The 27416-nt window shown below is 40.6% G+C and overlaps 1 protein-coding gene across 1 annotated transcript in view; it reads right to left on the reverse strand.

The window, feature by feature from the left end:
• The window catches only part of POU2AF2 (POU class 2 homeobox associating factor 2), a 37778-nt gene extending 16070 nt beyond the window's left edge, over window positions 1–21708 (reverse strand). Inside the window, exons 1-2 of the mRNA XM_069468960.1 lie at window positions 21572–21708; window positions 10369–10478 (exon numbers count right to left, since the gene is read on the reverse strand). Of these exons, the coding sequence (XP_069325061.1) occupies window positions 10369–10478; window positions 21572–21581 (120 nt within the window). The 5' untranslated portion in view covers window positions 21582–21708. The remainder of the gene's footprint in view (window positions 1–10368; window positions 10479–21571) is intronic.
• Between the last annotated feature and the right edge of the window lie 5708 nt (window positions 21709–27416).

The raw sequence follows: 27416 nt of genomic DNA on the forward strand, positions 1-27416 counted from the left end.
CTAGGCCATGAAGGGGGTTAGCTGGCGACGTTAAACAAGCAACATGCAAAGCACTGAGACTAAGCAAAAGGTGAGGGGGAGATGGTCCCGGGATGGACACTGATTCCCTTTATCAAAACTTGCAGAAGTTACATGTGCTGGCAATTCATAAAAGTATAGCAAGGACAAATGAGATGTATTTATTAAGAAAAGTTGCAGTTTTATCAAGAGCTTTAGTGGCCAAAAACAAAGAGAACAACAGGTATTTTTAAAACAATAAGAAAAGATAAGAAAAATAAAGCAATAGCAAAGCAGGAAGACACGTATTAGGCCATCTGATGCCCATGTGCTGTTGTACCCAGGCAAGTATGTCAATCTTACAAAGCCAGAAAACACTGTAGGAGAGGTTCAGTTTATGAGCATTGAAGAGATGAAAAATAAAGAAATCAGAGAAGGGCATGAGTATTTCCTGTACTAGCAATGGTGACAACTTTTTTGCACTCGTATGTCTGCGGAGGTTGGGATACCTCTGTCCAAAGCTTACTCTTCTTCCAACCGTGGATTCAATACACCATACATGTGCCAGGTTCTTAGATGTGACAATGTGCTGATGGCTGCAGCACTTGCGATTTGTTCCTTGAATTTACGTACAGCCAGTGCCCTAATTTTAGGGTATGGCTATTGGTTTGTGGACTTATTTACAGTCTGCTGCGTCTTCTCTCGGCCTTCTCATTGTTGATTAGCACCTCCAACAGAATGCCAAAGAGAAGTAGCACAATATACAAATTGTCGTAGTTTCAGCAAGTTTTGGGGTGCACGTCTTGATTAAAATTGGATTCCTACATGAGTAAAGAGTGCCATCTGGCCTTAGCACAGAGGACTAAAACCTAGGAAATGAGAGCATTGGTGGTCTCCCTTTGCCCATCTTTTCCCACACTTTCATAAGAAAGTAAGGGCATAAGGAAATCCCCATCCCTTCCTTAGTGGCCAGTATGTTTATTAAGAATATGTGTAAGGTACTTTAGTGTGTACAACGGTGAGAGAATCCCAGACCCCATGGGGGTTAAGAGAGCACGGAAGGAGTGGGTCACCAGAGGCAGCAGATTAACTGAGCTGTAAACTCGATGTTTCATCAGGCTCAGGAATCTCTTCCAGCCCTCAGAAGGGAATTGATATGGTCTCTTCCTTCTCAAGTGGGAGGAGTGGCATTCTGCGTCCATTCCCAGGAGTGAGCTATGGGATGCCAGCCTCTCAGATCAGCTTGGCAATATTCAGAAAATAAATCCCACTGCAGCAGAAGGCATAGCAGGGGAGTCAGCTGAAGGTTGGAGAGAAATGGGTTGTGTGAGGTAGGCCTGAGAGATCTCTAGGAGAGCAGAAAAGAGGCTTCTGCAAGGTCAGTGTGGCATGCTTTGACTCTGGTTCAGGAAGTGTTTTCCTTTTATACAGAGAGGCCCAGCTGCCCTGGAGAGTTCCAGGAGACCAGAGGGTAGTGAGGAATGCCAAGGTGGGACTATATTCTAGAAGCAGGTTCTGGGACAAAACTAAGATACGTTCTAGAAGGAAATGAAAAGCTTCTTGGGTCTAGTTTCTTCTAAGATGTCTGAGTACCATAGAAAAGGAAGGTCCTGGGTTTGGTTTGGCTGGGGGTGGCATCCCTTGAACAGTCTACACTGCAGGGATGGGTGGGGAGACAAACTTACATGGCCCAGAGGGAATAAAAGTCTTAACTGGGGCCCAACATCATGTATGAAATCTGCAGGGTGATGTGAGGACTGGGCAGCAGGACCTGAAGCAAAGTGGCTACTCCAAAGCTCAGCCTTCCTTGGGCTGGAAACATAAACTTAGGAAGGCAGAATTCCAGGTTAAACAGAAACTTTGGAGTCCCACAAACCTGGGTCCAGATCTAAGCTCTACTGCTTCCTACCTGATTCTTATTTTCCCCATCTGAAAAAAACAGATATGAGTGCCACCCTCTTAAAGCTGTTGTGCTTGTGTTGATAAATGAAACATATTTTAAAGTAGACAAATGAAAATATTTGTAAAGTCCTTATTTCAGAGCCCAGCAGTAAATGATAGCTATTATTATTATTAATTCTTGTATATCCAAGAGAGAGCTGAAGTGGTAGACTTTTAGGTCACCTCTGCTGTGCCACTGTGTCCATCTAGATATAATATTAACCCTGGTGTCAGAACATTTGTAGGCCACATAATTGTCCCTATGTTTTATGTGCTTTTTCTGTTCCCTGTTTTCATGGCAAACTCAATTTGCAAAATTCTAGTAGAACTAGAGAAAAGAGGATTTATCTTTCTCAGAATAAAGAGGGGGCTCATCTTGGCCTGGGAGTTTGGGGGGAGGGGAGCCGGTGGGTGGGATATGTTCTGAGGTCTGGGAAAATCTACTGAGTCAAGAAGAGAAACAGCTGCACTCAGCGGGGGGAACACACTGAGAACACTGAAGACTGACCCCCTCCCTTCTGCACCACACAGAAGATCGTTTGAAATTGAGGAAATGTAGGCTTAAGAAAGTCATGTCACTTGTAGGTCAGTGCATTGGTAGCAAAGCCTGATCCAAATATTAGGACTTTTATTTCTTTGTCCTGTCATTGGAAGTGGGGTGTTTCAGGAAATAGTAGTCCATGATGAATAAATGTAATTCTTGGTTTGTTATCCAAGACTGGTTAAGTTTTTGGACATTCAGGACTGCAGAATGGGAGTGATTGAAATGATCTTAATAAACTCCACCAGGTTGGAGATTCAACTCTAGCCACCCTGACCTGCAGAATGCAGGGAATGGCATTGCTGAGTAAAATTAGGGCAGCTAAGTGTTGTTCCTACTGTTTTGTTGTTTCATTTATTCATAGTGAATGAAGTTTTCAAACCCACAAACATTACCCAGTGGCTTTTCTAATGGTTTGACTTATTTGTATTATATTAGACTTTGTAATAATTCAGAGTATCTAACTCAAGGCTGCTATCCAGAGTGCCCCTTAATCTAGTGCCTATCTACCTCAGTGCAATGCACGTTTGCAGTGACATTTGTCAAGTGCCACCATGTGCCAGATACTATAAAAACCATAAAATCTACCATTAGCTGAGCACTTGCAACATGCCATGTGCTTTAAGGGCATTATTTTCACCCTCCTAACACCTTGTATGGTGGGTATCACTATTCCCATTACATAGGAGGAAACTAAGACCCAGAGAAAGGAGAACACTTTCACACGCCAGAGTCAGAGCCTTGGTCTGTCTGCCTCTGAGATGCAGGCCCTTGACCATTCTACCACACTGCCATTCTTCCTGGGCTGGAGGGTCCAGAAGAAACAAACAGAAATAGCAAGACCATAGCCAATGGGGGGAGAGATTTAAGAAAACAAGCAGGTATAGTGCAATATGATACGTAATTTAGCAGAAAAATACGCTAGAAGCTCTGGGAGGAGAGGGGAGTGTCTGCGAGGTCTTAACAGGCAAGACTAGAACTGAATTTTCAAGGTTTATGTACCAGGCTGGCCTCCCAAACTTCTCTTTCATTTCTCAACCCTGCAGACAAAATGCCTCCTTCCCCCAGGTCGGTGCCCCTCCGTGTGTTCTGCTTGTACTCTACACCTGCTTCCTGGGCAACTGAGTCATCTTCTTCCTTCAAAGCTGGCTCAAGGTGCACCTTCGTCCGAGAAGTCTTCTTCCACCCACCCTCCCCATGCTGTGTTCACCCTCCTCTGAACCTCTGTAATGTGCACAGATGGTCACAATCACTCTTTCGGCACTTGGAGCAAAGCCATTTTTAAATTTTTAATAGCATATAAATCCTTCCCCCACAACTGAACTATACATTTCTTCAGGGCAACGGCTTTCTTGCATTGCTTTGAATTCTAACCTCCATTGTTTCTTGCATGTAGTAGGTATTTAATAGCAATAGCATTGATTGAGCACCTACCATGTGCCAAGCCCTTGGCAAATATGAAATATAACCCTTATGATAACCTCGCAAGGCAGATATTATCCTCCTTTAAACAGAAAGGTTCGGTAACTTTACCATCATCACACAGTGGGCAAATAACAGAGCTGGGATTTGAATTCGGGTCATCTGGATCCAGAGCCCAAACTCCTCACCATGCTAAGCTTCCTGTGTCTTAGAAGATTAACATCAGGAAACTTAAGTGCTATAGGTTCCCAGATGACAGAATGATCTAAAACATTAGCCTCCAAATGCTTCAAATTGGGTTTGAGCTCATCCTCAGAGATTCTGTTCTACTTTAAATCCTAAACAGTGAGATGGGAACATTTGAAATATGAATAAAAAAATGAAGATGATAAAGGAATGGGATAAACTTTATAAAGTTTGAGTCTTAAAAATGAATACTGAGATGTAGATCAAAGGATATAAAGTAGCAGATATGTAGGATGAACTAGTCTAGAGAGCTATGTACAACATGAGGACTAAAGTTAATCGAATTGAATTGTGTTAGGGATTTTTGTTAAATAAGTAGATTTTAGCTGCTCTCGCCACAAAAAAGTAACTATGTGAGATGATGGTCATGTTAATTTGCTATGTTATAGTAACTGTTTTACTATCTATAGATATATACACACATACACACATACATATGTGTATCCCATAACATCATGTTGTAAACCTCAGGTATATACTGCACAATAAAATTTATTTAAAAAAATGAATCCTGAAATGAGAGGAATCTTAGAGACTTGGCCCAGCTCTCTGCTTCTATCAGCAAGGACACTGAGGCCCAGAGAGCAGAAGGGAATGTCCGAGACCACTCGTAGCCAGAAGGAGGGGTTCAAACATATTAAGGAAGGAGCAGCTTGTCTTGCTGTAGGAGAGATGTCTCAGATGTGTTTTCCAAAGTTCCAGGGAAATTGAAGAAACTTTGAGGTGATATAATTTACAGCTTCCAATTGTGTACTTTCCCCCCAGTACTTCCCAAGAAATCCAAATGCAAATTGCAGATCTGGACATCACGACATTCACGCTCAGTGGTAACTGAGCTGTGCACGTGACTAGTGCAGCAAAGCGGCAGCTGGATGGGTAACTAAACAAACGTCCAACTAGCAGTCCCGGAGGACGGACAGACAGGTTTTAGGACCCGAGGCAGACGATGTACATCTGTTCTACGGTTAGACTTTGCCAACCTCTCAACAAACATTTCAATTACTCCATGCCATAAAGATACCAAACGGCACCTATTCCCCTTCTGTTCCTCTGCATTTTCCCATGAAATATCTGCTATCGTCATACTTCTTTCCCTTGCTTATATTTTCCTTCCAAAAATAATTAGGAAAGATTATTAACCAAGAAATCCAGCTGACAATATGGCCTCAGCCTGCGTGTCCTTGATGTAAAGATATGTAGCAGCTAATTTAAATGTACAAATTTAGGAAAATGTAAAAAAAGAAAATAACTGTAAGCAATTATGATTTGAAAAGCGAACCAGGCCACGTGGCAAGAGTGAAATTTCGGTCTGTATCTGTACTGTATGTGTAAATCAAGGCTGATGTAATCCAAATATATCTCCCATTTGGGATATTTCTCCTCAACATGTTCCTCAGTGCAGACCTTCCGAAAGCAGAACCAGACATCTTCACTTATTTTTCCTCACGTTTATGCAGGATTAACCTAAAGGAACTTTCATATCGATTTCCTTATTGTTCCTGATACAGCACTTTGATGAATGAGCAGAGCGAGAGGGCTGTTACTCTGTCCACAAATCAAAAAAAGAAATTGAACATCAGGCCCTGATATCTAGGCCCATCGTGATTCTTCTCTGTTCAGCACAGCACTCCCCCGTTCTCCCACAGTTTCCATTCCAAACTGATTTCCATTTCCTACTCAGCAAACTTTACAATTCCCTTCCATGTCAGCTGTTGTATATTCAACGATTTTAAATGAATATATATGACAGCTTAAGAAAAACTTGATAAAAAATCTCAATAGTCTGCAAATTATTCACTGAATTTTAAAACAAAACTGAAACATTGTGGCTATTAGATTTATGGCTTTTTTTTTTAAATAGATAATGGACAGTTTATTGAATTTTGTGATGTTATTTAAAAAAAATTCAGTGATTTGCTTTCATGGAACTCAACTGAAAGAGTGTACTTGAAAAAAATGCAGTAATCAGAAGTTTAATTACATATTTTTTGGTACTAGATGTTGGTCCATGACTCATATTTATATTTTATGGTAGAAGATCTAATAGTGAAGAATGCCACAGAAAAATTTGAGAAGAAAAAAAGAAAAGCCATTTTTAAAAAATAGAGATACATAATAATAGTTGTGAAGCCACAGAATGATGGCAAAAATGTATAGAAGTGGTTTTAATTTCCAGTCTTTGGTGAAAGTCTCTTTCGGTGCAAGGAATTTTCTTTTTATTCCTACTGCAAAGATGTGAAAGACATTTCATGGTATCAAAAACGGATGTTTGCGAGGGAAATTGTGGTAAAGATGGATCAACATAGTCTTGTGTAAATTTGTCAGAGTCTTGTCACAAATGAAAGGGCAGAGATTTGAGTATCAGCTAGATACTTCTCACAGTATGCTTACCCAGGGGGACGGCGTTTTCATAATATATGTGTATTAATTTTCTAGGACTGCTGTAACAAATGATCACAAACAGGGTGATCTAAAACCATCCAGGTTTATTTTCTTATAGTTCTGCAGGCCCGAAGTCCAAAATCAAGGTGCCAGCAAGGTCGTGCCCTCCATGGGATGAGAGGGAAGAATCTATTTTGCCTCTTGCAGCTTTTGGTGGCTGCTGGTGTTCTTTGACTCGTGGCCTCGTCACTGCAACCTCTGTGTAAGTGGTGGCACGGCTCCCTCCTCTGAGTGTGTCCACCCCTGTGTGTGTGTGTTTCTCTCTCTTACAAGCCTACGGTGCACTGAGTGCCCACCCAGGTAACGCAGGGTAAGCGCCTCCTCTCAAGATCCTTAATTCAATTGCATATTTGCTACATAAGGCAGCATTCACAGGTGCCAGGGACTTGAAGTGGAATCTTTGGGGCGGGGGTCCATTTTTTTTGGTCTAGTACAATATGCTTATGGTAAAACCACGTGGTGGAGTCCCTGACTGGTCATTGCTCATGCTGTCAGCTGCACATTTTGAACATGTCTAATGGATGGCTTCCCTATCCGAACTTACCTGAGATACTAGATTCATTGTCTCATAGTGCACTGGTGTGAAAAAGAGGAGGTAGTCTCCCTACTAGCCAAAGAATTAGAGCCCCACAGGGTCTGCCAGTAGCACGATGCTCCGTTATTCCTGCTCATTGGGTTGTATTCGCAACAGGGACAGAAACAGGCCCTCGAGAGTGGATGATTAATGAATACAATATCCTTCTTGTGATTAAAGATATTTTAGAGTATCTGAGAGGATGAAACATGAGCCTGTGGACAGTAAAATGAACTCCTGGAAATGCCTAAAGCCCAAATAACCACATTTTGGGACTTTATGCATTTAATTACCTGAATTTAAAAGGTCATTGAACCGAGTATTCAAGTAAGATACTAGCGTTGAGATGTCGGGTAATGTGATGGGAACGCACAGTTAAGGGTGAGTTTGTATCACCCATGCACGGATGCCTAAGAATAAATACCATGGTTAGAACTGGTTTGTCCCTTTCTTGTCCTAGAAATTCTTTCTACATGTTGCATTTTCTTTTAAAACATTTCCTCTGTTTGCATGTCTCAGAGATTATTCTACTTTTAGTCCACAATGACTTTCCCCTTTAAATATGGAATATGGAATTAGGAGTTGGGAGTCCTGCTACTTGCTAACTGTGCAACTTAGAAACAATTACTTCCCTTTTATTGTTCTCAACTTATTCCTCTCTAAAGTAGGAAACTGTGAAATTGATCTTACAGGATTAGCGTATCTATCCAATGATATAATACACAAGGGAGTGCACTTTAAATTGTCCTTACATAAATATTATTAGTGTTCCTATCACATGGCTATGCTACCTGGTCTTTTGTTCTTAGCACTTAGTCCAGTGCTTGGTTATATGCTCTTGTATTTTTTAAATGTGTAAGAATTTTTCCTTTCTACCGGGTTATTTGGTGTTTAACGGCTCACACTAGGCATTACATGTTTCTTGTATCCACTTTCTCTATAACACAGTGTCACTGCGCCAATAGTAATAACTCAGCAAGTTCTTATCTGGGAGAGATAAGAACCTTGGCTGCGGAGTGTGAGGCTTGGACACTTGCTCTTTGCTCCCTGGCAAAGTTCTCCAACAGTAACGTGCAAAGGAATCACTAAAGGAGCTTTTAAAAAAATAACAAAATGACCATTTCCTCCCTCCAGCCCAATAACTTTATGTCGGACTTGGGAAAGGCCCAGGGATCTGCATTTTAAAATGAAATCAAATCAGATGGAATATTATTAATTATATTTACATTGTTTTGTCTTTTAAAAAGTAAAAACATCAAAACATAAGGAGAAAAAACAGAATCTGTGGCTTGATAGGCACAGATCTTGAGCAAGAAGTCACTATTAGGTAAATTTTAAAGAAAAACATACGTCCACCCGTGGGATATATGCCTTTTATGTAACTTGTCCTTTTATATAACTCTGGGATAGTGACTTATTTGAATATAGGCACTGATGATGATACCAAGGTGTGAATTATAGCCCTTTCACACTAGGCAGATACAATGTCTGCTCGTTTACTATGGGTATAAATTATCCTTATGTGTGACTCTTGTCTTTCCAGTTGACAGTTTGCCCGGAACTTTCATCAAGTTTCAAAATTCAGTTGCTCTCTCATCTGTAGTTGTAGCTGTGGCTGTGGCCAAGCAATCCGCATTATTTCCACTTGAAGCTGTGGCTCATTGCAAGTAGACTCTGCTTTCTCTCTCTCTCCTCTCTCTCTCTCTCTCTCAAGAGACTAGGTTTGTGTTGATATTTTTAACACACACCCCAGATGATTCAGAGCAGGCACTGTGAGAAACACTGACTTAGGAGCAGATAAGGAGCCAATTATTCAGATCTCTCTGAATTAGCTTAGCTCCATTTGTTGAACCAGAAGAGAGGAGGTGGTTTCAAAGAAAGGGTAGTATAAAATGTGCAACCAAAGGTGTTCTTGGATGGGAGGAAATTGAATCTGGAGTTGGTTCACTTGGAACATGTCCCAGGAGTTTGATTTTGGAGCAGCGTTGAATGTGGTGCCAACGTGCTCAGCAGATAAGCTGGAGTAGAATCAGTAACTGTTGTGTGTCAGCCCCTGCACTAGTACTGCATGTGACTGCCTCATTTATCCCTGGTCATCTGCTCTTATGCCCTGCACCTGGAAGATGCCAACAGATGCCTGACATTCATGTCAGTATATTTTACCTAATAGAATAGGTGGTTATATACTGATCTTGATAGCCAAATGCTATTGCCATTCTAGAATTATTTTTGGAGATCTGTGTGCAACCACTTAAACATCTTAGGCACAGAGTGGAGCTATTTGTGAAGACACGGATGGCAGATAAAGGTTTTAGACTCAAAATATCTCCTACTAGGATATTTAAATTTTGATTTTGCATCTTACAGAGAGGATTTTTTCCCTAAGCTCTATCTGTTGGGTTTAGAGTAACATGTAGATGAAGGTCAGCATTATTCCCGCCAGCTGAGCCCTTGTTAATTCATGGCTGGGGGAAATGAAAAGATATGTCATCTTTTTATTGACACTAGCTGTAGTAGCCAGACAATATGATCACAGAGCTCTTGGAACACTTGCTGGCAGCTATCAAACATACCATGAGGTTAATAATAGTCTGAGATTTTTACATCTGGAAGGGACCCTGGAGGTCATTTTGAATGACTCATATCATGTTGAGCCCAGAGAAGTACAGTGACTTTCCCAGGGCCACACGGCTGGTTCCTGGCAGGGCCAGGGCTTCCTCTCCACCCATATTCCTCTGCTCCACCAGGATCCTCAGTCAGGAAGAGAGCCAGCATTTATTGATTGTGATTTAAGTGACATACAGTGATGAGGGAATGCGAATCCTGTTTCCAAGGGCACAAAATCAATAGCAGATGAATAAGGATCTAAAAACTCTTTCAAAAAGGACATGAAAACCGGTGTAAAATAGACTAGGATGAGGAGAACAAAAGGGAAGTTTAGGTTATAGTGTGAATGTTGGCACCACTGAGTGAGAGACAGGAGATATCAAGTGGGTGTGCTCTGCAGAGGAAGATGGTCCATCATGGGGAAAAATGAAAAATGAAAGTAATTCTAAAGCACGTGCCAGTTAAAGGAGGGCTTTGCTCTCGAGAATATGAGACCCAGGAGTGCGGGATTCTTGTGGGGATAAAGGGAGAGAGAACTAACCTGAACAGAGAGCTTGAACCCCCGAGTACTTCAGAAAGGTATTAAATTGGGACTTACATTAAATCTTGAGTTACTTGTCTGCCTGGATCGTTTTTCTGCCAGTAGATCTTTGACTGTGTGCTTCACTCTCACGCCTTGGTACACACGTTTGCTGTAGTCTCCTGGGACTTAAGCAAATGGAATAGTCACAACAGATGTTGTGGATAGAGTCATTAGGTTAACTTCTTGAAGGGCATACTCAAGGGCCAATAATGGTGATGCTGTTTTCTCCTTGTTAGAATGGTAGAACTCTTGAATTTGAAGTGGCTTTAATGAGTGGCTTCAATAGAGCCTTGTCTGTCCTGGTCCTCGATAGAGACTCATCCAAGCTCTGCGTAAGTGAAGGAAACGCTCCATCTTCTACACAACAGCTCTTCAAAGTGCCCTAGTTTTTGTACTCTCACTTGTCAAGATTTACTCCAGCAAGATTTACGATTTATGCTTTAATCACAAGATAAAGAATTGGATGTAACTTGAAATAGTGCTTCTTACTCCATGAGGGCAAAGTTAGATTTGCATGATTCAAGTTATGGAGTGACACTATTCCCACCCCGTGACATTTGTACCATTTACAGGCTAATGGGACTGTTTTAAGAGGATTATGTTCCTAACAAGAAAGTCATTTGTTATCTGTTTATTGCACCAGATAAGTGTGTTTTTTTTTTCCTGCAAAAACAGAAATTCAACATGAGGAGTTGCTGCTTTGAGACAAGGTCAAGGATATAGGAAGGGTCATTCATTTATTTAACAAATATTTATTGAACACTTACTACAATGACTTACTGAAGATATTGTCGTCCTTGGCAATTTACATGCATTGTTTCATTTGATCCATTTTACCAATGAGGACACTGAGGTCCACGGCTGTTATTTGCCAAGGTCTCATATCTGCTAATAACCAAGAGAGCTGGGATCCAGACTTAGGTCAGTTTGTAACACTAACAAACAGAAAAATTTGCTGGTTTCACCAGGAGGAAATTACAGAGAGATAACAGACTATAGAGAAAAACATTCCTCCAAGGTTCTAAAATTGGCAACATTGCTTCTAGAACAGTGAACTCCTTGTGCTGATGGTGAAGCAATGACAGGAGAAGCTTTTGTTTGGACTATTCTAGAAAGTATTTAAGCACTGAGTTAGTGGTTCAACTGGAGAGATTTTAAGATGTTTCCTAACTCTGAGTTTGTTGTTCGGTAGTAGATTGGATGGCTTCAATCCATTTTAATTGAGGCATTGCTGGCTTACCAGAAAATTCAGCTGGTACAAAATTTGGCATCACTGTGTATGGCAGAATACACTAACATATATATGTATGAGGCATGTAACCAAAAATATTCTCTAATCTGGCTGAATTTTTTTGATAGTCTAGGATACATGTGATTTATGAATCCAATTCCATTGCAAAAAGGATGAAAGGGAGGAAGAAAGAAAGACACTAAATCTACAGCCAGAGGCAGATGCATTCAATAAAATAGTTTGCTAGCCTAAGCGTCAGTGCCTATAGAGCCATGCATTAGTCACTGACTTGGGAAAGTCACAATCTCTCAGCTCCATTTTCTTCATGTATAAAATGGCACAATCATTTTTTCTTAGCTGTCTTCAGAGGTTTATAGGGAAAAAATAAGATATGTGCATGACAAAGCTTTGAAAACTAGCAAGTTTCATACAAAACACCTGTACAACATAAAGAAGGAAAAAAGTCTAGGTTCCAAGACAATGTATTATTTAATTCAAGTAAAGCCACATTCGACCTGATTTTAGCAAAAGAAAGTTATTTGAATGTTCCTTTGAGTCTAATTTTGACAGAGTTTTGTCTATCTTTTAATTAAAGAAGTTTGAAGTGCTTTTCTCAAATCAGCCTCAAATTTAAAGCTTACTGACCTTATGTTTATTCCAAAGGAATCTAAATGTTGCTTCTAGAACTGTGTGTGATGCACTATTTTTTTGGAAAAGCCTAAGGCTACATTTATTCATCCATTATTTATTGAGTATTTTCTATGTGTCAGAGCTGGGGATATAAAAGAACATGCTATCTAGTGGGGAGAGAAATCCTGTAAAATAATTATAATGCAAATGTGCTAAGTACAATAACAGAAATATTCCTAGGATATTCAGAGAAACCCAGAATGGACCACTTCCTTGAGGGGCAGGGGAAGGAATCAGGCAATACCTGAGCTGGGGCTTAAAAGAGGAGGTAGTGGGTGTGTGACGATGGCAAAATGGGCTGGAACATTCCAGGTGTGGAGGACAGACAGCATGGGCAAAGGCCTGTTGGCAAGAACAGAAGGAGGAAGGGGTAGAATGTGAGGCTGGGAAATGAGTAGGGGTCAGTCCTGATGCTTCTGGTATAGAAAGGAGTTTGGATTTCATCCTGTCCGCAATGAGGCATTAGAGCCTTTTAAGCAGGGGAGTGGTGTGGTTAGATTTGCATTTGAGACAAACTTTTCTGGCAGCTGTGTGGAGGGTGGATTTGAGAATCACAAAGCTGCATCAGGCACGAAGTAGTGGGGTCTGCATAGTGGTAGGAGGGCAGGCAAGGATCAGACAGATTTGGAAATGACTTAGATGTGGGAAGTAAAGGAGAGGGAAGACTTGAGGGTAATTCCCAAGTTTCCACAATGGATTGCTCTGGGCTCGTAAGTTTCAGCGCCATCATGACATTGATGACAATGAAAGCAGGACAGAGGATGAGCTCCCTTGGGAGTGCTTTGGAGAACAGAGTCACATGACGGTGCACAGAAAACATTAAATGTGTCTGGCACACTGGGATACACAGGCCAGGCAGTCGCCGAGGCCTGAGAGGGTCAACATCTTTGGAATGCCTGTCACAGCGAGTGCTGACACACTGATCGGGAAGCTCGGGACCACGTGATTAAAGACAGAAGCCTGGGGAACATTTACACGTGAAGGGTTGTCAGATGAGGAGGGGAGAACCCTACGAAGAAGACATGGGAAGATTGGTTGGAGAGGAACCAGGAAAAACCAGGGGAATAAGGCATCGTAAAATTTAGGAAAAGAGATTTCAAGAAAGCAAGAAAAAATGTCAGATGCAGCTGAATAGTCCAGGAAGATAAGGACAGAAAAACATTCATTCCTTTCAATTCAGTGGTTGGTGTTGACTCTAGCAAGAGCAATTTGGAAGTGGGGGTGGTGGTGTGTGGCTAGAAGCCAGATAATAATGTCAAGGGAGGAGGTGGAGACAGGGAAGTAAGACTATTTCTTCTTGAATTTTGAATTAGAAAGGGAAGCAAGAGATTAGATGATAATTGGAGAGAATTATAGTGTCAAGGAGAGGTTTGCTTATGTTTTTATATCTATCTATGTATTTATGAGTGGGAAGGAGTTGAGGATGTTTGAACAGGACACAGTGAAGGACTAAAGGTGTAGAAAGAGGGAGAGAATGATGGAAGGAGGTCTTGAAGAGGAAGAAAGAAATTGGGGTCAAAGGTACAAATTGACCCTCAGACTCTGAGACTGGAACAAAGAAAGGTGGGGGTGGGTGTGGGGTGAGGTGGTATGGCCAGTAACGTAGGTAGCTCTAGCACACATCGAGCAGCCTGGAGTGGGAGAGTAACTCAGACACTAACGTCAGGACCAGGCAGGGGTCAAAGCCAGATAGTCTAGGAACTTGTTAGGAATGCAGATTCTCAGGCTGTGCTCCAAAGGTACGGAATCAGAAACCCTGGGCGGGGGGGCTGGCCCTCCAAGTGATGCTGATGTTCTCTGAAGTTTGAGTATGAGGAAGGCCTGTATAAGGTGCCTATGGAGGGGGGCTGACAGCTGTCATCTATGCAGTCCTGGCTGGGCAAGAGGGGAGCATCTGACTGATTGATGGTGGGTGTGGACTGGGACAGCTCTGTGAAGGCAGAGGCGGTGGGAGTTGAAGAGGTCCAGGATGGATCCTTTGTGTGTTTGCAGACAGTCTTGGCTTCACTTCTTTTTGAAGGGCTTTTTAATTGGTGATTGTAATCTGAATTAGCAATTTATGCTTTATGTGTCTGCCAAGAAGCCTAGGGGAAATATACCTATTCTAAATAAGTTTAACAAATAACCACATGGTGATTAATACAGAATAAAGTTCATGAGATAGCAAATACCCGGATCAAAACTTCTGAAGTTTTGTCATAAAACAAGCAGGCTTATGTACTAGTTGGCACTGACTTAGTGCAAAGCATGGGGCTATATGCTACAGGGGATGCAAAATAAGTTTAGAACATTCAGCAGATGTCCTCAAAGAGATCCTATTTTAGTGAGACAAATAAGACATTCTCGTGTGAAAGAGTAGGGGAGGGGAAAGAGTACACTTTGGGTTGTTGATGAAAGTTTTATGGGTAGGGTGGGGACTTAGGCTGGACTTAGCAGCATGTGGGTAGGTTAGGAGGAGGGAGAACGCCCTTGCAGACATCAGGCATGAGCAAAATCCAAGAGGCAGGAAGGAGCAATGCGCGTGTGCAAGGGGTAAGGAACCTGTGTAATTGGAGTGACTAGATTTAAATGCCATCTCTCTGTGGATAAATTTCAAATGGATATCCCCTAGTGAAGACCTGGACTTCAGACTTGGATGTCCGTCTACACTTGGATGTGCAGTAGACATCTCAACTTCACGTGGCCAAATCTGAATTCCATTCTTCCTTTCCGTATTTGCTTTACCTGAAACCTTCCTTATCTCAGTTGATAGCAACTGAGTTCCAAAGCTATGGACTCCTCTCTCTCTCACCCCTCACAACCCATCCTATAAGCATTCCTGATGGTGCGGCCTACAAAATATATCCAGAGTCTGCTGTTTTTTCTTCACCTCCACTGCTAATATCCAGGTTCAATCCATTGTCCTCTCTCATGTCTATTAGAAGGAAGCCTTCTAACTGGTCTAATGGCTTCTGCTCTTCACCTCTACCCCAGTTTAATCTCACAGCAGCCAGAGTAATCCTTTAAAAATAAAGTTCAATTGTGCCATTGCTGTGCTCTAAACCCTATAATGGTTCCCCATTTCACTCAGAGTAAGAGCCAGTCTTTACGATGGCTCTCCATGACCTGTTCCCTGATAGCTCTGTTCTCATTTCCTGAGACTCACCTTCTTGCTCACTGCACTCCAGTTTCTGAGGTGCACTTCTGCCTTAGAATTTTTGCATTGGCTATCTTTATTATCTGGAATATTCTTCCCTCTGAGACAGGCACTGCTTTGGGCATTGCTTAATTTTGCAAACATTGTTTAGCTGAGTCAGGAAGTCTCAAAACAAAGTTTTAAACTACCCTGATCAAAACAAGATGGAGGCAGGACAAATTCCAGCCTGTTAGAACCAACATCTTGGAGAAATTGACCACCTCTTGACCTTACAGCTTCTTTATACACTTCAATACCATAAAAGTCTCTAAGGAAATCTCCCACTCCCCTCATGAACCTGATGCCATGACACTTCCTGTTTGACCATATTTAGTCAAAAGGAGGGCATTACCCTAGTTCTAGGAAAACATCACCCCTTTCCAAGAAATAACATGAATATTCCTCCCCTTGTTTAGCCTATAGTTAAGCTGTTGCTTAAATAAAGGGGCTAAAGGAACCACGGGACCAGTTCTCCTCTGCAGGGAGAACTAGCCTCTACTCTTGTGGAATAGATTTTGTGTACTTTCTGAGTAACACTGGCTTTCCCTTTAAACTGCTGGCTTGCTCCTGAATTCTTTCTTGCACAAGGCCAAGGACCCACTTGAATTTCAAGTGGCTCCCAGCATTGTGAGTCACCTTTCTGTATCACCTCAATTATCCACACAGCTAAATGGTTTTGTCTCCTTCAAGTCTTGGTTCAAATGTCATCTCCTCAATGAGAACATAATTTGAAGTTGCATCCTTCCTATAAAACATTCCTGATCCCCTTACTCTGTTCTACTTTTTCTATGTAGCAATTGTTATTTTATAAAGTCCTGTATAATTTTCCAATTGAGTAGGTTTATTGTTTATTGTCTATCTGTCTGCTCCTTGCTAGAATGTACACTCCGTAAGTGCTGAGGTCTTTACATGTTTTTATTCACTGCTACTTCCCAAGTGCCAATGCCTGGCACATAGTAGGCTCCCAGTAAATATTTGTTGAAAGCATTTATTTTTTTTTTTTTGGTTGCGAATAATGGAAGTCTTGAAGGTCTTAAAAACCTGGCTGTAAAAATTTATACTTTACATTGTAGATGATGGAAACCACTAAATTTTTTGAACAGAAGAGTATTACCATTTTTATCATATTTTTTGGGAAAATTAATCTGAAGGTAGATTCCAGAATGGGTTTGTGGATGAAGAAGCAGAGAGGGTGGGAAATGGTAAACAGAGGCTATCTAGAAATAGTGAAAATGACAAGAAAAGGACAGATTTAAGAGATCTTTCAAGGGAAAACACACACATACATGCACATACACATACATACACTAAAAAAATACCTTACTTAATAAGAGAAATCAAGAAGGCATGGAAAAGAATTGGTTTTGATGGGGAAAGAAGAGTTGGTTTTGAATATGTGACTTAGAGGTGGTGCCATAATAAAATAAAAATAAAAATAAAAATATCCTATAGATAGGATAACAACCTGGACCTGGGTAAGAACTGTATATCCAGGAAACATCTTTAAAATTATGGTAATTAAAGCTATGGAAATACTGTTCTCCAAGGAAGACTTTGTAGCAAGAGAAGAATAAAATTCAAGCATTGAGCCTTGGGAAGTGCTATAGTTCTGATGCCCAGGGGAAGGAAGGGGCTGGGGAAGGACCTCATGTGGGAGGGGTGAAGGGAAGTGAGGCCAGAAATGTAGGAATGTACCATAATAGTAGCATCAGAGAATGAAAGAAAGAGAGAGTGTAAAGAAAAAGGAATAATCAGTGGTGTCAAGTTTCTGGCATCTAGTAGGGGCTCAATAAATACTTGTGGAGTAAATAAAATGCCTTAGAGAAGTTGAGGAAAGTGAAGGTGAGAAAGACCACAAGGTTTGGGAAGGTGAAGATCTTTAGAAAATGGGAAAAAGCAGTTTCCTAAGAGGTGAGGGCGAAAGGCTTTCTCTAGGGCTTCCTGGGGGGAGCCTGGGTGGTAAGAAACCAGTGTAATGTTACTAGCCACGCTCTCAAGCAGGGTACAGACAAAATGAATACTGACATTTTGCAACAGCATAAAAGGGGAATTAAAATAAATTTTAACGAAGTAATGAAACCTGCTACAAATAACTTGAAATTTTGCCTAGTATTTCTTCATATTTTGGGAATTCTGAATGCTTCTTAATTTTCTGCACCCTCCTTTTTTGGGGAGAGGAGTGATATTTAGGGTTTAATAATGTTACCAGTATTCCTACCCTAAAATATTTTTTTCCCTGTGCATTGTGTCTATTTGTGTCTAGTTGAAGAATCCACACCTGCAAAACCCAGGAGAGCTTAAGAGCTTTTATTCAAATACTCTAGATACAAACTTGCATTCAGATCAGTTGTTGAGAAAACAAAGACATGTGCTTCCGCAGAGAAAGCACACACAGGTTTATCATAGGCTTCCATTTATCCTTTACTATTCGGAAATCTTTTTTTTGCACCCTAGGATTGTGATTATCTATAAGCAACAAATTATCTCAGTCACGTCACCTCCTTATTCCCCTTCACTTTGATGAAGAATTTGGTCCATGGTAGATTTAATGGTGCTGTTGCTTTAAAATTGTTTTTCAAAATTAAACATTTTCTCCATCAAATCAAACTCATATATTCGAAATTGATTTTATATTTAGAACACGGGTGATTCCTAAACTGTTTTTATTTTTTATTATATTTTTTCAGTGAGAAATATTTTATGTTTTTTTAAAAAATAGAAAAGCTGCTATTGCATTTTAAATTTGCTCAACTCATTGCTAATGAGCATCATTTGGGTGAATAGTAAATTTCAGTGGATAATCAAGCACTTTACACAAATGAGAACATCTGCAGTCACCCTAGGAGTGACAAAATTACGGGGCTCTCAATCTTTGTGCTTCAGGGCATGCGCTGATCACCAGCTGGGAGACAGAAGATATTCCCCCAATGGTATAGCATTTCAATGGTATCTCATCAATTACAATCCGATTTTCTTTTTTTTTTAATTTGAGAATTTTACGGGGGGGTACGCACATTTTGGTTACATAATTTGCTTTTGTATAGTTGGAGTCAAAGTTATAAGTGTGCCCTTCACCCAGTTGGTGTGCACTGTACCCCTTAGGTATGAATTTACCCATCCCCTCCTCCCCCCTCCCACCTCCTTGATTTCCCTTGAGTTTTACTTCCTTATGTGCACATAAGTGACTACACTGTTTTTAAATATCAAATTAAATATCAAATACACTTATGGCACTTGAAGCACCTTCTTATTTTACTATTTTTGATGATATCCTCTGAAATACCTTTTCTTGCTTTTAAATTCTTTAGAGTTTCTAAGCAGGTGCTTGTGACTTTAGGGAATAAGGAGAGAGTTCAAAACAAAACAAAAAAGAAAAGAAAACAAGAAAAGTAAAACCCAAAACTATCCCGTAACTTTAGAAAAGACAAAATTATATTCTGAGTTATGTGACTAGACAACGGCACAATTTAGATAGTAGGTGATGTCTCTCTGAATCATAGTCCCTCATAACACTGGCGTGTAGGCACACTGTCATGCTAGAGAGCAGAATAAAAATTCCGAATGATGAGTCATTGGTGGACGGCATCCATGTTTGTTCCATTCTCTGCCTGTCAGGAAAGTGCCAAGAGTCAGGCCCCAGACAGTCTAGTGGCACACAGTGTGTTGGGCCGCCGTCTGGCGCCAGTGCTAGCCCTGGTGCTGTGGGTCCTCCCTCCTCGCCCCACTGTCCCAGTCCAGCCTGTCTCCCTGAGGATCACAGTCCCCTCACAGAGAAGAAGGCAGATGACCACCCAGGAACAAATAGCATTAGCCCTACACCCACTAGAAGCTCAGCGCTAATGGTTCTACTTCTGATCTGGGGAGATGATCTCTTGTTAGTTTTATGGTGAGAATTCTCCAGGAGAATACAACAAAAGACAACATACAGTCTCCAAGTTCATCAACTAATCTTGAAATGTTCAAAATATTAGTTATGGAGCAGAAAATAATAATACTATTTATAAAATCTTATATTTGAAACAAAGATTAAAACTTTTAAAGGTGCAAGATCAAATCAGTTAACATATTAGGATTTTGTTGAAGTTTGGTTTGTCCACACCATAGATATCCACAACCCCCTCCCAATCTACCATTTCTTCCCACCTTTAAGCCTCATAGCTGGACTCAATATCCAAAGATGTAATTAGGACCTTGTAAAGATATCTGCACTCCCATGTTCATTGCAACATTATTCATAATAATCAAGATATGGAAACAACCTAAGCAACCAGCTGTCAACGGATGAGTGGATAAAGGAAATGTGGTATGTATGTGTCTGTATACGTATATACAGGTTTGTCCAGAAAGTACCCAGCCATGTAACCATTCTCATTATATCCACAATGGCTAGATACTTTCCAGACAACCCTTGTTTGTGTGTGTGTGGGTGTATGTGTGTGTATGGATATAATTCAGTCTTCAAAAGAAGGAGACCCTGCCATTACTTCCATAACTTGGATGGACCTGGAGGACATTATGCTAAGTGAAATAAGCCAGATACAGAAAGAAAAATATTGCATGATCTAACTGATATGTGGAATCCTTTTTTAAAAAGGTCAAATATATAGAGATAAAGAATAAAAATGTTACCAGGGCCGGGCACGGTGGCACGCCTGTAATCCTAGCACTCTGGGAAGCCGAGGTGGGAGGTTTGCTCGAGGTCAGGAGTTCGAGACCAGCCTGAGCAAGAGCAGGACCCTGTCTTTACTGAAAAATGGAAAGAAATTAGCCGGACAACTAAAAATATATAGAAAAAATTAGCTGGACATGGTGGTGCATGCCTGTAGTCCCAGCTACTCGGGAGGCTGAGGCAGAAGGATTGCTTGAGCCCAGGAGTTTGAGGTTGCTATGAGCTAGGCTGACACCATGGCACTCTAGCCCGGGCAACAGAGCCAGACTCTGTCTCAAAAAAAAAAAAAAAAAAAAAAAAAAATGTGGTTACCATAGGTGGGGATGGGGTGGAGGAGGAAATGAGAGTTAGGTCCAAAGTAGCAGATATGTAGGATACACAAGTTTAGAGAAATAATGTAAATGTGAGGACTACAGTTAATAAAATCATATTGTATTAGGGATTTTTGTTAAGTAGATTTTAGCTGCTCTTATCACAAAAAAGTAACTACATGAGATGATAAATATGTTAATCTACTTCACTATAGTAACCATTTTACTACAGTGTATAGTATATGTATTCCATAACATCATGTTGTAAACCTGAAATATACACAATTAAATGTAGCTTAAAAAACCCAAAATGGCACTGCTGCCAATAACCAATTGCATATTGCAGAAGATAGATGCTCTTCTGGCTCTCACCGTCTTGTTAGATTTAGGATTAGACTTTGAAGAGCTGTGGCATTTTAAAAAATTAAAGTGTTCTTTCATGGTAATTTACAAGCCATTTTTGAAATATTCCTTCTGTCATCATTTATTAACATTTAAAATGCTAACTTTTTCAATCTTAAATTTGTTCTTGAACCGGTTGGTTTTATTCTACATTGACACTAACATGACATTTGTATCCTCAGGATGAACAAACTGGGAAAAATCTCTACATAGTTTGAGTTCATGAAATAACAGCTCAGGTTCTTACTTCATATACAATTAGAATCTCTTCATCCTTACCCTTACGATCCTAAAGTAAAGTGCATGTATAAAAGATATTTCAAGTTCTATACAAATTGGATTCTTTTTCTGCACTTTATAATTGAGGGCTTACAGAAAGTTGTTACATTTAACATAAAATTTCACTATACTGGAAAAGAATGCTCTGATATTTGAGTTCTCATTTTATGAAAATAATGTGTACTTGAGTCGGTCTTTCAGAATAAATGTCTACTCTATGAAGCAAAACAAAATCTAACAATTAGTAATTAAATGTAACTAGAATTATGAGAATGTTACCAAGAGTTTTAAATAGTTGTTCTCTGGTGTGTGTTTTTTATATTTTTGTATGTTCTAGCCAGAGTTAGTGATATTTCTTTTTTTTTTTTAACTTTGTTTTATGTTATGACTTTGTAATGTCAAAAATAAAAATTAGGATTATTACAGTTTTTTTTTTATTGTGACAATCAGCATTGACTTACCACTTTCCATTCTGGATGGTTCTGTTGGATTTCCTTCTTAACTGCAGTGTGGGATTTCTGGCGAATGGCGTTCACTCCCTGGTCAGGGACCCTGGTCTCCTAGAAAGCTCAGCCTGATCCTGTGGGAAAGCGTTCTGTACACGGTAGTGATGCTTCTGAAATGACCTGCTCTGGATTTGATTAAATGCAAATCCTTTGGTGTGTGTTTCTCTACAATTTGCATCCCCAATGTAGATTATATATGAAGGTACTTTTTTCTTCCCCAAGATCTTTACAGCAACAATGAGTTTCCATTAGGAACAAACTCTCTTAAATGTTTATTATGGAAACAGGGAATCCATTATTTGTTTTATGAATAGCAGTAGCATTTTCCATGCCTTTAATTTATAGTTAGACTTTAAAAAATAGTATGTGTGTATGAAAAAGCCCTTATTTCCCAGTAGGTACTTTGCCTGTAATACTTACATTATGGGCACATGATTTTTAAAAGCTGGACATCTTTCAGCATAGATCAAAATTCTAAGAAGAAGTTTTCATTCATTTCACTACTGTGCACAAATAAAATTTAATGTCACTTTAATACAATTGGATACCTTTTTATTATATATAAAACATAAATATGTGGTCTACAGCAGATGTTCCTAATCCTGATAGTACAGCAGAATCATTTGTGAAGCTGTTTAAAAATACTTTTGTTCAGCAACCCCCTGCCCAGTGGAACTCAGAACCTTTTGAAGTAGGGTCTGAATAGTTCTAATTTAAAACAAAGTTTCTCATCTTTTTTAAAAAAGGTCTTTTTGATGCAAATCCAGTGTTATGAACTCCTCTAGAGAAAAATTTAGAGAAAGTAATTTTTAGGTACTTTCCTGGCATTTCTCTCATTCATCCTTAACTACTCATAATTGCTGCTTAACTGAATTTGGGTTCTGTCTTTTGGTCCTAAACAGAGTTAGAGTTCCTGGTCATTCTAGATTTGTACAACACTTGGCATTTCAGGACTTCAAATGGGTATCATCTACTGGTTCTCAAGCCTGGCTGTGCCTCAGGCGCCCATATCCCGTTTCAGACCAATGGAATCTGGAATCAAAATGTGTTCTAGAGATCCCCAGGGGTCTTGGAGACTGCATCAGGGGTTCTGCAAAGTCCAAACTATCTTCACAATAAAACAAATAAGTTATTTGTCTTTTCGTCTCTTATTTTCTCATGAATGTACAGAGGAGTTTTCTAGAGGCTACATCACAAATGATATGATAACAGATTGAATGGAGAAGCAGATAGAAGAATCCAGCTGTTTTCTTCTATGAAGCTAGACATTAAGAAAATTTACAGAAATGTAAAACAGTTCTTCTCTCCTTATTAAATTTTTTTTGGTTTGGAAAATACACGGTTTTTTATTTCTAAAAGTTTATTTATGTTAATATGTAATGGTTTATTATTATTTTTAAATGAACAAATAAATAGTTTTAAAATTCTTAGATTTAATTTTAATACAATAAATAATGTGGATATAACTTATATTTTAAAAAGCCCTTGGAGTTCTCAATAATTTCTAGGAGAGTAAAGGGGTCCTGAAACCAGAAAGTTTGAGAACTACTCCTCTAGAAAAAACATCTATAGTTTAAATGAACTTCTAGGATGTTCTAATGCAGAAATTTGAGAACTTTGTGTCTGTACCTCTCTTAATAATAGAATATACCTCTTATGGTTTCTGCAGTTCTAAAAAAAAAACCAAAAGGACAAACTTTGTCTCAATTTCCCAGTTTCTGCACCTGTTTCCTTTACTCCTTTAAGCAACTGAGAAGAAAGGGAAACGAGTATGGCCACATTGACCCTATAGCCACTGTGATTTGTATCCTTTTCCAAGCAGGGGTGCCCTGGAGCCATCCCAATTCATTCTTGTTTACTCTTCCAATCAATAGCTCTATATTCAAATAAAATATAAAATTATTAAGTTACTATTGGTCAATAATTTCTAGTTACTATTTCTGTAGTAAATCCCCAAGCATATAGATTCTTCTAAACAGTGTACTTTTAAAAGAGGCTGGAACATTTTAAATCTTTCAAGAAGAATGAAACCATTTAAAAACACAGGTATGACTACCTAGTGCTGATAGAATAAAGACCAACCCCCCTAGCATGGCATCCAAGGCTCTGCATAACCCAGCCCCATCCTATCTTTATGCCTTGTCTGTCACTGTTTCCTTCCAGGTGGCCTGTGCCCCAGCGCAGGGTTTCTCTTAGTGTGGTCTTGGACCACTTGCCTCAGAATCATCTGTGATGCTTATAAAATTCATTCTATCCCAGACTGGTGGAATCAGAATATCTGATGATCATGCCAGATAATCTGTATTTTAAGCAAGCCACCCCCTGCCCCTATGAGATTCTTAATAAATACTAAAGGTTAAGGAACCCTACTATAGCTACAATTGATTACTCAGTGTTTTATAAATAAGTCATGGGCTTTCACACCTCTCTGACTTTGTTTATAGTATTCTCTCCAACGAAAGCACCCCTGCCTCGCTTTGCATTGATAAAAGAACCACAAATCTTTTGAAATTCAGCACAAATGCTACCTTCTCCACATGGTTTGTAGTTTGCTTATATATTCAAAAAGATTGATTTAATGGCCCATTTCAGGGTGCTCCTTGCTGGAACCTCTGTAACAGCACTGATTTCCTGCTGCTTTTCACTCTTGCCAGTGGTTTGCACACCCACCCCCCAACTCCATCCGGATTGCCTCTCTTCCTCCTTCTCTGTAGTTTCATAGCACTTTGCTGTACACACAGTACATCCCCAGTGAGTGCCGCCATGCTGGAATGCATCAGAGATGATGGTTTCTAGGTACAAGCAGCAATATGTAAAAGATAAAGCATAGCAAAGGAGAGCCCATTATTTTTCATGGTAAAGAAACATGACTATGAGTACAGTGTTGCCCCCTTATCCTGGGGGATACATTCCAAGACCCCCAGTGGATGTCTAAAACCACAGATAGTACCAAACCCTATATATACTATGTTTTTTCCTATACATATATACCTATGATGAAGCTTAATTTATAAATTAGGTGCATTTAAGAGATTAACAGCAATAACAATAAATTAGAACAAATATAACAATATATTATAACAAAAATTATGTGCATGTGGTCTGTCTCTATCTTTTAAAATATCTTACTATTTTTGGACCACCGTTGACTGTGGCTAAATGAAACTGGGGGTAAGGCGGGACTACTGTATAATTTTTCTCTTTCCACAAACCAAACACAACACTGAAGAGTTTGTAGCTATCTCCCTGTAGGATGGTCCTGTGTCTGAAACTCAGAGACATAAAGATTTCCTAGAGGAAGTGTAATACAGCAATGTCCATACACTGCAGAAGCATTTCAGCCATTAGACATCATCAGAAGAGCTGAAATGCATTGAAACTGAGAAACTGATTTGCAATACATACTTGCTTGTTCTTTAAAATACCCTCTAGTACGTGTACTGCATTTGTTTGGAACTCTAGAATCGCTCACACAGAATTAAATATATTTTTAAAAAAATCCCAGAAAAGATTGTTTTCTTATACCAAGGCAACAGGTCTTCTATAGAATTGGGGTGGTGGTTATTGCTGGACAGAGGTGGCTTGGCTGTGTTTGGTTCAGTTGCTGGGGGGTTCAGAACCCTGGTACGTGCTCTATCGGGCAGGTTGCTGGGCCACAGTAAGGTCTCATGACGGCCTGGGGAACCCTGTTGAGAAGGAAGGAAAACAAGGGTAAGTTTGGGTAGAATAAACACCAATCCACAGAGCACGATTAGTGTTAGTCTACTTTATCTTGTATTGGGAACACCCCTCAGATACTCCCAGCCACAATGTTTCTGTAACAGCCTCCTTATTCATTCCAGAGCTGGGCACCTGCTCTGGGGTTGGGCAGCTCCTGACGACTTGGCAGGGGCTTCATTGACGGGTTTGCTGTGGGGCAGACACGGTGGGGGTAAAGGTGTGGAGGGCAGGTATAAGGGACCCTGGAGCAGGTGCGCCAGGGTGGGAACCAAGGCACCTTCTGTTTCCCACATCCTGCCTTTGTTCTAGGGCTTTCCTCTCACCAGGCCTATGTATGAGGGCAGTGGAAGGGAGAGGTAGGGCCGCTCAGGGGTTTGGGTGATGTTATGTTCCATTTGCGCAGGGCAGGAAACACTACAGTGTGCAGAAGCATAAGGAACAGGATCCATGTGGAGGCAGAGGAGAGATGTGCTAGTGACACAGGAGATACCCCCAAATGGAGAATGGAATGGGCACAAGCCCAGTGGGCCCGATGGCACTCCCGCATACTGGTGCAGGTTTCTTTCCTCCCTATGCTGGGGCAGGTGTGCAGAGCTGTTTGACTTGGGCGCCACTGAGGGAGTAGCTATGTCTGCTCCTGTGGCACAGACCCAACTTTCTAGGTCTGCTCTGTTGGCTTCATACTTCTTTGAAGGGTATGCAGTGACCTCTGATGAAACATGAGCAGAGAGAAGGGGCCACCATAGTTTGCATGTAAGGGTGAAGATGGCTTGAGGACAGAGCTAGTGGCTGAGCCCGAGCACAGCAAAGGGCAGAGAAGATGCCAGAGTGGCTACTCCAAGCCAGCTGAACTGTTACTTAGAGGGACCTTAGCTGGGAATTTGGCGTGGGAAGACGTGGGCACTTATCATCTGATCTTTCTACGTGTGGCCAGTTTCATGGCCACAAGCTTTCCCTTGAATCTGAAAACAGCTGGTTTGCAAATACTGTGACATTTGGACATAGGGAAGCTCAGCTGGAGAATAAACATGTGGATGGAAGCCTGTTTCCACCGGAAAGGACATTGGAGATTGGAGAGCCTATATTCCTTGGTTGGCATGGGAGAAAACCCAGTCCGACATCTGCTGGACCAGAGTAAATCACACCATTGGAAAAATGTTAAAATTGATCCTGGCATTTTTTTTTTTTTGTAACATTAGAAATACAGACATATGGGGTTGTACCACTTGAGGGGTATGGCTTTGGTGTTAGGACATGCTTCAGGGGAGGTTGACCTGTAGCCCTGGGAGAGGACAGAGCAGAGGGGCTAGAGGAGCCATTGGGGATGTAGGTATTTTATTTCTCAGGCTACGCCATCTTGTGACACCACTGTCCCCTCTAGGAAGCAACAAGAGTGCTGAAAGTATCTCTCTGGGGCAGGGGAGATGGATGGGTTTGTTTGCTGAGCCTGAAGAAGGTCTTAGACCCTGAGCCTCACACTCCAAGAAACCAGTCAATTCCCAGAGCCCATTTCCAGAATCCAGGAGAGAAGGGGTTTTAGGGATTGGTGAAAAAGCTGAGCGAGCTGGAATGGTGGCACCGAAGGAAAAGGAATGCCTGCCTGGTCATCCCACCCCCGACTCTAATACTTTTTCCTCTGGTGAAAAGCTGGCCTCTGGGTCCTTTAACTGTGGTGTAGTGAGGGGAAGAAGCAGAGATGGCAGGAATGAAAATAAATCCCTCTTCCCAACTATGAGATAGTGCGGGGTTACCAAAAATGCCTGGATTTTGGAATTACAAGGTTCTCATATATATATACATATAAGCATCCTGAATGTGAGAGTGAAGTGGAGATTTTGACTATGTAAGTCAAGAAGTAGACTCAAATAGTTTTATTTAAATAGGGAATTTATTTCACATTTATTAGGTGTAAGATAACAAGCTGGGCGTAGTGTAGGAGGCCCTGGCCAGACATATGCTCACCGGCTTTCTGGCATTGTGACATTGTAAATAGCTGACTGCTTATGTCCACAGACTGGTCAGCACTGCACAATTGCAAAGTAACTGGGCTTTGTAGTGTCATTATTATGCAACTGTGGGC

This window comes from Eulemur rufifrons, chromosome 6, assembly GCF_041146395.1.
Source record: "Eulemur rufifrons isolate Redbay chromosome 6, OSU_ERuf_1, whole genome shotgun sequence".
Taxonomy (NCBI): Eukaryota; Metazoa; Chordata; class Mammalia; order Primates; family Lemuridae; genus Eulemur; species Eulemur rufifrons.